General features: G+C 33.2%; 1 protein-coding gene across 1 annotated transcript in view; it reads left to right on the top strand.

Annotated features, from left to right (window-relative positions):
* The window catches only part of LOC107436488 (chondroitin sulfate proteoglycan 4), a 192,080-nt gene extending 178,857 nt beyond the window's left edge, over positions 1 to 13,223 (top strand). The window contains exons 4-5 of the mRNA XM_021146516.3: positions 1,756 to 5,817; positions 10,535 to 13,223. Of these exons, the coding sequence (XP_021002175.2) occupies positions 1,756 to 5,817; positions 10,535 to 13,143 (6,671 nt within the window). The 3' untranslated portion in view covers positions 13,144 to 13,223. The remainder of the gene's footprint in view (positions 1 to 1,755; positions 5,818 to 10,534) is intronic.
* Positions 13,224 to 13,615: the final 392 nt, after the last annotated feature.

Here is a 13,615-nt window from a genome sequence, read left to right as displayed (position 1 = left end):
AGTTTTAGAAATTTTATCTTAAGATTTTATACTATAGCACATTTCTAATAGGTTTAACGAATTACATGTCATTTATTTGAATTCAAATTTATTTTAATGACTTAGTATTTACTAAAAAGATGTAATTTTTTTTTAAAAAGAAAGTTGTTATATAGATTTGATTGTTTTGAATTCTTAGAATTTTGTGCATTTGCAATGTAACTAAGTTAGTAGCGAGCGAAGCGAGCTTGGTTTGCGAAGCAAACCTTATAAGATTGCGTAGCAATTTTCGGGGGTTGGCGAGCGTTAGCGAGCAGGGTGTGCAGCCCACTATTATTATTAAACTTATATTATTATCTTACTTATTATTATATCTTTCTTATTATTATTATATCTTACTTATTATTATTATATCTTACTTATTATTATTAAACTTATACTTATTATTATTATTAAATGCATTAAATCACAAAATACATACTTATGTCTTTGTTACGAATGATTCGTTTGTATTAAATGATTCTGTTTAAAATCTGAATGTCATAATTTAAAAAAAAAATAATAATTTAAAAATTTTAATTCAATTATACTTATTATTTATTTACTTATTTATTTTGAAACTGTATATGTTCCCATTTAATAAATAAAATGCAAACAAAGCTAAAAGATGGAGCTACTCTAAAATGTGAAAACCGAAGGAAAAGAAAACTTTCAATTAGTTTAAATGATTAATTTAAAGCTGTTTTACCGGTTTCGATTCTGAGAAACACCCACTGTGAAAATGTCTTTAAAGTGTGTATCTCAGGTTCGGAAAAAAATTGAGAGTTCGAAGTGAAATACGATTTATCGATACGAGTTTCAATATGATTTTATCATTATATTTAGAAAAAACACTTTCTCTTTGCCAAAAAAAAAATAACACACTTTTCATCGCTGCGAGAAAGAAGAGAATGTTAACTTTATACAAAAAGCTTCAATTTGTGTTGGATTTTTCAACGAATAATAAAAATCCACCTTTCAAAAACAGTGTTCTTAATATTGCTTAATTTAACCGAAAAAAAACTTAAAACTTTAACTCGCCATAACTTACTTAGAAAATGTTTTAATTATTTGTCTCAACGCATGTTCAAAAAAATAATCGCAAAAATCTTGAAAGTTTAAAATCCAATCATAAAATATAATTATTTAACTTAGATAATGGTCATATACATCGAGAAATAACAATAAATCATCTGCACTTAAATCATGGTTTAATCACTTTATTAAAACAGGCATGCAGTGAGTAATTTACACAATTATTTGGCTGGCAAAATTTTTCCAGTTCCTATTTTGATGGATTTTTCTATATCGTTTCAAAGCAAAAAGTTTGTTTTACAAAAGCTTTATTCATAAAAACCCTTTGAAAATTTCAACTATCCAGTCCATTTTCTGATCATATATTTAAATACAACAAGGGAAAATATACAAGGGCAAACTAAATCGCAACACAAAGAATATTTTCCTAGTAAAAAATAAATTAATGAAAATTTTCACAATGATATGAAATAAAATCATATTCTGCTAAATATCTTTTGTACGTTTCTCTAAAACAATTTGCAATATGAAAGTTTACTGCAAAGTTATGTTCTTTACAAGTCGAAGAAAAAATATTTTGCTCTTCTTGAAAACTTCTTTTTTGAGGGCTTAGTATATTTTAATACATAACACTGCAAATAGTATCAATAAATAAAACTTTTGATGACTAAAAGTTTAAACTTGGTGTATTTTTTTTTTCAGATTCATTTCTGGCTCTACCACCTTGGAATGCAAGAAACGGTGGTTCTGTTTCCCTTGATGTCAAAACACAAACCCATACTGCCGTTTTGTTTTACAATGCTGGAGTGCCTTTAAAATCTGATTTCATTTCATTGGAGATACTAGAAGGCAAAGCTGCCATATCTGTAAATGAAGGGAATGGCGCCGTGGTCCTGAGTTCGGACATCACAATAAGTGATGGATTATGGCATCACATCGAAGTTCAATTCAGTCCATCTTACATTGAAATCGTTGTGGACGGACATGCAAAGAATCTAAGACCAGGTCTTGGTGACAATAGATTTTTTGATCTCGCTGGTTTGTTTTACATTGGAGGCATTGAACTGAACAAACAAGCACATGCTTTTCAGTTCGGACTCCAATCGATTTTGCTGGAAGGTTCTGAACTGTCTCTGAAGGGTTGCATGAAAAATATCAAAATAAATAATCAGTTGGTAGGATTTAGGGAAGCCGAGGTGACGCATGGACTTCAGCCGGACTGCTCTTGGGAATACATGTGTCTCCAAGAACCATGTGTGCCAGAAGCCGAGTGTTATCAAGATGGAGTTGATAGTTTCAGGTGTATATGTGAGCTTGATAACTGCGTTAGGACAAATTTTTCTTCTGCTTATAAACTTTATGCCAAGTCTTCCAAACCTATAGATTTAGAAATTCTCAATCTACAGCCTCTTGTGATATCCGAAGGTGGTAGCGATTTAATTACATCTAATCACATACGAGTGATATTGGACTATAGAAAATATGGGATTAGAGAATCCGGTGTTCTGTTTCACATAATCGAACCCCCTAAATATGGAAATCTAGAAATCGAAATCTATAGAGGTATTGCAGATAGCATTTTTACTCTCTCTGATTTGAATACAGATAAAGTGAGATACTCTCATGATGGTTCCGAAACAAAGACTGATTCCGTCGTATTTGATTTGGAGTTCCGAGCCGGAACGTTCAGACTTCTTTCTCACTTAGAAGAGAAACATCGTTTCGTCTTCCATTTTCAAATATTGCCGGTAAATGACCCTCCGAAACTAAATTTGTTACCGGGTAAGTCATTCAGATTAGCCAAGCATACTAAAAAAACCATCACTTCTAATTTTTTAAAGGCTGATGATCCTGATAATCAGCCAAGTGATATAGTCTATTCTGTTTTGAGCTTAGATTCTTTTGAAAATGAAGGTTATTTTGAAAATGCTAAGAATCCAGGGAAAGCTGTTAATAGTTTTACACAAGCAGATATCAATGATAATCTCATAAGTTTTGTTAATCGTGGTGCTGGTAATGTCCATGTAACTATACAAATTTCTGATGGAATCAAGTCTGACCAGACTACTTCTACATTTCAGATATCACCATTTGATCTGGAAATAACAATCAAAAATAATACCGGGATCGCTCTGCCTTATGATTCATCAGTCGTCATCACCGCAGATAATTTGACTTTTTCCGACAATGCTCCTGACCAAAACTTAGAAATACGTTGTGATATTGTCAAAGGACCTGAGCATGGAAGCCTTCAGCGATTACGCAATAATGGCCGGTGGTACCCTATAAACCATTTCACGCGAAGGCAGCTTAAAAAAGAAAAACTCAGGTACCAACACACATCTGGCAGACCCAGTAATGATGATTTTAAATTTACAATATCATCTGGTGATGTCAAATTTCCTACTGTACACAACTTCCGCATCACATTTATTACAATAAACCTAAAACAGGTACATATTTCAGAATTATTTTTAAATAAGAAGCAAGAAGGCTTCATCACTCAATCTGAAATAAAATTTGAAACATATCCTGTTTCAACATCGACTGATTATATAATATACGTAGTACAAACACTTCCGAAATATGGAAATTTAATTTTATTTCATTCTGGACTATCAGAACTGAGACACAAGAAGTTAGAATTATCTTCAACGTTTACCCAAACTGATATTGATCACAAGAAACTTAAGTATAAATTGCACAGGAAAACATTTTCCATTGTTGAAGATAAGTTTAGCTTTAAAGTATCGTGTTCTGGTGGACTTATGTCCAACGCGATGGACTTCAAGATAAAACATGACCCAGGTGAGATTGATGCCATTATCATAAACGAAAAAGTGACTGTTTTGGAAGGGGGGACGTCAGATATAGGGCCGAGTGAATTGCACATCGAAATACCATCGAAATCAGAAATAATTTATAATATTACAACTTCGCCAAAATATGGTGTTCTTAAAAAGTTAAGGGTAGACCATGCTGAAGTCGAAGAAGATTACGTAAGTTTAGTTACATCAACTGAAATATCTCAAAATAGATTAATTTATAACCATGGTGACTCTGAAAACGAAAGAGATTTGTTCCATTTCATTGCAACAGCAGCAAACGCGAGTGATAACAATTTCATATATTACGGCACTGTTCACATCCATGTCATCATGAAAAATGACAATCCACCAATAAGAGTAGTAGATAAAGTGTTTAATGTAGTCATGGATGGCGAACGAAAACTTACGGGCATGGATCTGAAATACATAGACCCTGATATTGATTCATCTCCTTCTGATATCATCTATACTCGACGCGGCATTCCCAATGGAGCACTATTTCACGTCGATGACATGTCTACACAAGTTTATCAATTCACTCAAGTAGATTTAGATGGTGGAAAAATAATCTTTCGCCACAGTGGTTCTCACTATGGTAAATCTGTTCTACGCATTACTGACGGAAAATTTTATGCGACTGGCGTTCTCGAAATTCAAGCTTCAAGACCTTACTTAAAAATTACGCGAAACACTGGCTTAATCGTAAAAAGAGGCGAAAGTAGTTTGATTTCTGCTTCGAATTTAACTGTTGAAACAAATCTGGATGCCAACTCGGATGATATTACTTACAAAATTATTTCGCCTCCAAAACACGGTGAAATAGTTTTGAATGGTAAGGTTATTCAAGAATTCACGCAAAGAGATTTACAGCTGGAAAATGTTGAGTACGAAAATGACAACAGCGTGAGTTTTCAAGACTCGTTCAGCTTTTCTGCCTTTCTGGGAGACATTACAATTGACGGTAAATTCGAATTTCGTATCTATCCTGAAGTCTACTGGGAACCCTTAACAGTTGTCAGCAATAAAACCTTATACGTAGACGAGGGCCATCTTGTCACCATAGACTCGTCAGCTTTGAATATCACACAGCCCAACATCAATACGCACAATATTACCTACGTTGTTCGCACGCCACCGAAATTTGGTTTCTTGGTGTTAGGAGATGAGAGGGAATTCGAGGACCGCAAATCGGTTTTCAAAACAACACCAGCCAAACTGTTCACACAAACTTCGATCAATGAACGTCAGCTGCACTATTTTCACACAGAACACAACGCCTCTAAGGATCATTTTATATTTGACGTCACCAATGGTATCACTGCACTCAGAGACATGAAATTCAGCTTTAAAATTATTTCTAAGATCATTTTTTTGAGAACAAGGAATATCACGGTAGTAGAAGGCAGTGAAGTCCCTCTAAAAAGTAACGACATTCAAGTCACCAACCCTTACTACGAAGACTGGATCACGGAGTATCTGGTGATTGAAAGACCACAGCATGGATACATATCCTCTTCTAAGAACGCCAGGTCAAAAGTGTCCAGGTTTTCTGTCCAAGATCTTAAGAGCGGGTTCATCCATTACACTCATGACGGCTCGGAAACTTCACGAGATTGGTTTACTCTCGTTGCAAATGCCACAGTCTTGAACAAAGAGAGTTCGCCAAGCACGGTTCATGTTTTTGTGGAACCTGTCAACGATGAAACGCCGCACATGGTGAACAACACCGGATTAGATGTGTGGGAAGGGGATATCACTGTTATAACGAACCGCCACCTCGCTGCTACTGATGAGGACTCTGATCCGACGGAAATCACGTTTGTGATATCATCTCCGAGCAATGGATACGTGGCCTTAAAAAATGACACCAGGACGTCTATTTTAAGCTTTACTCAAGATCTGATTGATCGTGGAATGATTACTTTTGTCCATACAGGTAAATGTTTTTCGTCTCTTTTACAATGTAAAAAGAAGAGTTTTTCATTATTGTTTTGTTTATCATGTTTTTTATGATACATTATAAAATTTAAGTATTAATAAAATGATATTTTAAAGTCTATTTTATAATACTTTTTCCAAGTATTCGATAGCAGTACTGTGTGAATTTCAATGATAACCGCAACTCAAAATTTTAACTAAGTAAATTATGGGATAGAGCTAGAGGAATATTAATACTGTTATTCTGGAAAACCAAGGCCCAAAAAGCCATCTATGTTTAGCAGAAACTTGTTGCGTAGCTATGGATTTTTTTTTAGCAATTCTAAGATATTTTTTATTTGCGTTTTAAAATTTCAAAACTGGAATTACTAAAAAATGAGATTAACAAATTTTCGTTCAAATTAAATTTTTCAGCATTTTTTTAAAAAAAAAAGAAAAAAATTGAAAGGTAGTAACGAAAATATTTCTTTCGTTGTAGTTGACAAAATCTACTAGAGATAGTGACAAGTTCGGTTATAGTTAAGTTAAACAGAATTAAGAAGATGATTAACTCCAAAATATGTTTAATAAGTTAGTATCTGAAATGAATCCATCAGTACTATTCAAACGTACATTATTACATTATAAAGTTATTCATTATTACATTATAAAGTTATATTAAAGTTATGAGAATATTTATCTTGTAATATCTTGACCGGGTAAACGATTCAAGTATAATAATCCTCTTGTTCCTTCCTTCCTCATGTTTAATGTTTTCGTTAAGCATGCACTTAAACTACACAATTAATCTTGAACTGCAAATTAAAGCAACAAAAAAAACGTGAATTTCAATTGACTAATTAAAACACTTCTAATAGAAAAGTATTTTTTTACTTCTATTTATAATATATTCTTACTTTTTTTCTGTCGTATTTAATATAGCCAACAATTTGTTATGTTTTTGTAAATTTTAATTTGTGAGGAAGCGCAGTTCTTTCTTAAAAATTAATAAATGCTGTTAAAGATTGATACACACGTACTGAATGTTACAAAATTAATATTCACAACAAGTGGTCGGAAGGAGCAGCCAACTTTAAGTAGTGAAACTACTGTAGTCGTTGCATTATTTTGTAGTGAAGTGTGCTGTTTTTTTTTTTTAAATGTAGCGTAGTGAGTTGTGCGATGTAAAAAAAACAATAGTTTGTAGAAATTCCTAGCAATTACTTTTTACGTTACATTCTAACATTTGTAATTGCAATCAGAATTAAACCTATCAACACAGATAATTTTACCAATGTGTAATTATTATTTAGACAGGAAATAATTTTTTTTAAAATGGAATATGAGAATCAAGGCAGTGTTTTTAAAAGATGACGGCTTATTTTAACAAAAATTGCAAAGAGGGTGCATTTAAAGGGATCAAAGGACAGGAGGAGAGCCGCCTTTCTGAAAACGCTTAGGGAGAACACTGTTCTACATTATAGATATTTATAAATTATACTTATTTATAAATCATGTATACATATGCATTTTTCGTAAAAATATTGGAAAGATGTTTGCGATAGAGTGTAGGGGAGAGTGGGGTCAATTGTAACAGGGTACGATTGTAACAGAGCAAAAATTTCAAGTGTCGGGTTCTAGATTTGGTTCCTAGGTGGCGCACAAGGTGTATTTAATAAATCTACATGTACACCCCTGATTACAATCATTTTTATGTACTTTTGAAAGAGTTAGATCACAAAGGATATTTTCACGCCACGNCGGCTCGGAAACTTCACGAGATTGGTTTACTCTCGTTGCAAATGCCACAGTCTTGAACAAAGAGAGTTCGCCAAGCACGGTTCATGTTTTTGTGGAACCTGTCAACGATGAAACGCCGCACATGGTGAACAACACCGGATTAGATGTGTGGGAAGGGGATATCACTGTTATAACGAACCGCCATCTTGCTGCTACTGATGAGGACTCTGATCCGACGGAAATCACGTTTGTGATATCATCTCCGAGCAATGGATACGTGGCCTTAAAAAATGACACCAGGACTTCTATTTTAAGCTTTACTCAAGATCTGATTGATCGTGGAATGATCACTTTTGTCCATACAGGTAAATGTTTTTCGTCTCTTTTACAATGTGAAAAGAAGAGTTTTTCATTATTGTTTTGTTTATCATGTTTTTTTTATGATGCATTATAATTTTATAAAACTTAGTTTAAATATTAATTAAATGATATTTTGAAGTCTATTTTAGAATACTTTTTCCAAATATTCGATAACAGTACTGTATGAATTTCAATGATTACCGCAACTCAAAATTTTAACTCATTAAATTATGGGATGGAGCTAGAGGAATATTTATTTATACAGAAAAACTGGTGTAAGTTGACCACTTGTGGTGCATTGTTTTAGTGGTCAACATGGTTTACAGTGGGGTTGGAACATAGTTTACTTTTTCGTTTCCTTTACGAAAACATGTAATTTGAAAACTTTAACAAAACAAAATTATTAGAAAATTATTGAAAAATTATTCAAAATTATAAAAGATCAAAGCATATTTCAGAGCATTCATTTATTCAAATGCTCATTATTGCAACTGGAAGAGCTACTTTTCAACTAACACACCTGTTTTCAATGAATGAATGAAAGAAATGGTCAAAAGTTGACCCCCTACAGTTTCCCCAGATTTTCAACTCACAAAAGGGTTTAGATTAGCTTTTTACACTATTTCACCAAACAAGTGAAATTTTAACATACATTGCAAAATGACAGAAAATTTTCTGAATTTCTTTTTTCTGGTCAACTTATGATTGTTTTAGAATTGAATTTCATAATACTCCTTGACAAAATTGACTTATTTCAGTGGTCAACATACAAGATAGACAGGTGGTCAAGTTACAAAGGCTTTGCTTCTTTATATTATTTACGAAAAATTCCGTTCTTGATAATTGAGGTCAACTTATGCAGGTGTCCAACTTACAAGGGTGGTCAACTTGACAGGCTTAACTGTACTGTTATTCTGGAAAACCATGGCCCAAAAAGCCATCTATGTTTAGCAGAAACCTGTTGAGTAACTATGAATTTTTTTAGCAATTCTAAGATATCCTTTACTTGCGTTTTAAAATTTCAAAACTGGAATTACTAAAAAATGAGATTAACAAATTTTCGTTCGAATTAAATTTTTCCAGCATTTAAAAAAAAACATTGAATGGTAGTAGAGAAAATATTTTGTCGTTGTAGTTGGCAAAGTCTACTAGAGTTATTCACAAGTTCGTGTAAAAATAAGTTAAACAGAATTAAGAAGATGATTAACTCCAAAATATGTCTAATAAGTTAGTATCTGAAATCAATCCATCAGTACTATTCGAACGTACATTATTACCTGAATATTAAAATTATGAGAATATTTATCTTGTAATACCTTGACCGGGTAAACGATTCAAGTATAATAATCCTCTTGTTCCTTCCATCCTCATGTTTAATGTTTTCGTTAAGCATGCACTTAAACTACACAATTAATCTTTAACTGCAAATTAAAGCAACAAAGAAAAATGTGAATTAAAATTGACTAATTAAAACACTTCTAAAAGAAAAGTATTTTTTTACTACTATTTATAATATATTCTTACTTTTTTTCTGTCGTATTTAATATAACCAACAATTTGTTATGTTTTTGTAAATTTTAATTTGTAAGGAAGCGTAATTCTTTCTTAAAAAATAATAAATGCTGTTAAAGATTTATACACGCGTACTGAATGTTACAAAATTAATATTCACTACCAGTGATCGGAAGGAGCAGCCCACTTTAAGCAGTGAAACTACTGAAGTCGCTACATTACTTTGTAGTGAAGTGTGCTACTTTTCTAAAAATGTAGTGTAGTGAGTTGTGCGATGTAAAAAAGAAAACAGTAGTTTGTAGAAATTTCTGGTAACTACCTTTTACGTTACATTATAACATTTGTAATTGTAATCAGAATTAAGCCTATAAACGCAGATAATTTTACCAATGTGTAGTTATTATTTGAACAGGAAATAATTTTTTTTTAAATGAAATATGAGAATCAAGGCAGTGTTTTTTAAAGATGATGGCTTATTTTAACAAAAATTGCAAAGAGGGTGCATTTAAAGGGATCAAAGGACAGGTCTGAAAACGCTTAGGGAGAACACTGTTCTACATTATAGATATTTATAAATTATACATATTTATTATTATACATATGCATTTTTCGTAAAAATACTGGAAAGATGTTTGCGATAGAGTGTACCTTTTGTAAATTATGATAATAATTCCATCTACCTTTATTACTAAAGTAATAACTATTAGTATAGAAAGAAATTTTTAGAACTTTAAGATTCAAATTCAATGTTACTTTTTTAAAGTTTTAGGACGATAATTTACCTATTAAAAAAATAATTAAACAGAAACAATTATTGATTAAATAATTAAATAAAAACAATGTTCACACTTTTTTCCAATGAAAAAACTTTTTTTAATTGAAACGATTTGTAATAGTGACACTTTATTTTTTTTTCATTAAAATCATTTTACTTGTCATATTTTTATATGTTTATTACGATTAGTAGGATAGTATGCTTATTATTACCCAAAGTGTAGTTTAAATTTTTGTTATGGTTAATGTATTATTTTTGCAAACATTCTTTTGAGCTTAAAATTTTTCAACTGTGATACGATTTCGGACAGCTTACCTATTTTCTAAAATTGTTTTTTCTTTGTATTTAGGCGATAAGGCCGGAGGATTCAAACTACAAGTGAATGACGGCGTTAACTTTGACTCTCCTCATGTATTTACAATAACAGCTCGCGTGCTTCAAATCATAATGGCAACAAACGAAAAACTAGGCATACTGCCGCGAATGCAACAGTCAATCACGAAAGATCATCTGTTTGTCACCACAAATGATCACGATTTAACGAGAGTTATTGCCTTCAAAGTAACAGGAGGACCAGACCTGGGAAGGCTATTGGTTGAAAATCCAGATGGTTCCCTAAGTCAAATTACTGAATTCACCCAAGAACAGATTAACAAGAACCTCGTATTGTACGAACACAATAAGCAAATGATTGGTTTGAAAGCCACAGATAAATTCATTTTTAACATCGAAACGCAAAATGCTCAAACAATGAAAGACGTTGAATTTAACGTTGAGATATCTGTTGGAAATTTTGGATCTGGAAGCCTCGATCAGTTGGTAGTACTTCATACTCTAGAAGTGAAAGAAGGTGGCATGGCTGTCATTGGACAAGAACACGTTGATATGTCGAGACTTTTTAGTTTGTGGCAAGGAAAAGGGAAAAGCGAATTCGCTAAGAAATTGAAGATTATAGTTCATACCCCTCCAATCAATGGCTGGTTAGAAACTGAAGAAGGTAACTCCAGTTTTGTGAGTAAACTCTCTTTTAATAGAGAAGATATTAGAAAAAAGAGAGTTCGCTATCATCACGATGATTCTGATACATTTAATGACGGTTTCAACATTGGATTTTACCTTTTAGATGACAAGGGACAACCAGACATTCTTCTTTTCAATGGTACTTTAAATATTACAGTATATCCCATTAACGACAACGCTTTTGTTTTATTAACTCCAACAGCCAGAGTTGAAATAGTACAAGGACAGTCAGTTGCATTGACATCTAGCATTTTTAATGTTTCGGACGCTGATGGTGTCCCCAAAGACATCACCTATGAAGTTCTCAAATCTCCTGCATCTGGCAAACTTATAATGGGCAATATTTCAGTCAATAACTTCACTCAAGAAGAAATAAACAATAATATGATATTGTACGTGCATGACGGTACCAAAGAAAACAGAAGCGAATTTCATTTTAAAGTTAGTGACGGAAAACTCAAGCAAGAATATGCGGTATTGGATATCACCATAGTTCCTATAAAATTGCATTTAGTAAATACAAGTGCCATTGAAATTCAACAAGGTTCTATAGCTGTTTTTCTCGGCAATGAGAACGTAGGTGCTGTTACCAACGCAAACAACGAAGAAATATGGTACAACATAACTACCTTGCCTTCGCATGGTCACATTTTCGTTAACGATGACAGTTTAAGGTTCTTCCGACAGACAGACATCGACAACAATTTGGTATTTTATATGCAGTCTGATATCACAGCATCCGAAGATTATTTTATAGTGACCATTCAAAGTGGAACGAATGTTATTCGAGATAAAATTGTCAACATAACCGTTATTCCCCAAATCGAGCAGAAAAGCTTTTCTGTTAGTGCTTCAGGCGTTACGTGGATTACTTTGGATTTCTTAAATGCTACTAAACTGGCTCAGCAATCAAAAAGCAATCCTAAATATGTTATTTTTAAACTGCCAAAATACGGGGTGTTGAAAAAATCGAATAGTAAGAAAACGAAACGTGCTATAGCGAAGAGCTTTGATTTCACTCACGAGGATTTGGTTAAGAAAAAAATATCTTACATTGGAAAGGACATGGAATTAAAAAATGCAGTAACTGATAGTTTCGAATATGTTTTAACCGCTGCTCGTGTTCAACCTGCGAAGGGTAAGTTTGTTTTTACTGTTCAACCATCCCAAGCCCAAATATCTACCCATGCATACTCTATCAATTTCTTTTCTTCATCCTTGGCACCTTTGTCACGTTACGTTACGACTATCTCCCCTAATTTAACAACTGGAATATCAGAAACATCAAGCGGCGGTGTTTATCAACCAAGTATCAGCAATGACCATCTATTGGTAGCGGGTATTGTATTGGGCTTAGTCATTGTCATCCTTGTAATAATCATCATCGTCAAGTGTCGAACTGTCAGACGAGAGAAGGCAAAAGAAAGAGCAGGAGGACAACCTTGCTTTGGTCATAGACATGGTAAAAACAAAACAGTGGTAGGATCCCAGACCGCTCAGTCAAACCTTGACTTGTCGGATCATAATGCTTCCAATAACAGTTTGTCTCTATCAGACGATATTCCCCCTCCACCACCTCCACCAACTTCCCCTTCAAGCAGAAGCAGCCCTATAGGTTGCATAGGGGGTAGCTCTGGTGTAAAAAATAGATCCTTGCGAAAGAGAGGTAAGTGTTTGGACATAGAACCCTCGTTACCACCACCGCCATATATTCTGGAGAACGGGGAATGGACAGAAATATCTGTTCCCGTTCCGACCTGTAAAGTAACCCCTCTTTCGCACAGTGATCGAGATGATCTAAATGAAACAACCCTAAAAGGACCTTATCTTTTAAGTGATCCCAGTGAGGAAGAAGACTGGAGCAACTATGAAGGTTCTGAGCTGAGATTCGGCCCTCCCTGTAATCCTGTTCTAAGGAAGAACCAGTATTGGGTATGACGCACAATCAAATTAGAAACTCAATTATAAATTGTTTTCTAATTGAAATATTATATTTCTTACTCAAGAAAGAAACTATATTGAAATTTTCACTAAGTGGCCAAACTGAATTCACAAGGTACAAGAAATTACAAAATTGTTTACTATCCACACTGATTTCTGGTAAAATTACCACACTATAGGGCACTGATATTTCTAGTAATATATGCTTTAATGGTATATGATAATATGGTGTTTTAATCATTCATTTGGTAATTTTTCCGTTCATATGGTAACGGTTTACAAGAAATTCTGGTTTTCAAAATTATAGTTCCTATTACCAGATATTTAGTGAAAAATACAAAACTGAAAAGTAAAGTTAACCGAATAAATGGTTTGTAAGCCATACTCTAAGGCAGCAGTTCCTAAATAGTGCTCCGTGGATTCCTAGGATTTCGTGCAAAAGTTCAGTAAGACTATTTTTAAACAGTTT

This window comes from Parasteatoda tepidariorum, chromosome 7, assembly GCF_043381705.1.
Source record: "Parasteatoda tepidariorum isolate YZ-2023 chromosome 7, CAS_Ptep_4.0, whole genome shotgun sequence".
Classification (NCBI taxonomy): Eukaryota; Metazoa; Arthropoda; class Arachnida; order Araneae; family Theridiidae; genus Parasteatoda; species Parasteatoda tepidariorum.
Note: the sequence above shows the minus strand (reverse complement) of the source record. Positions and strands in the feature narration are given on the sequence as shown.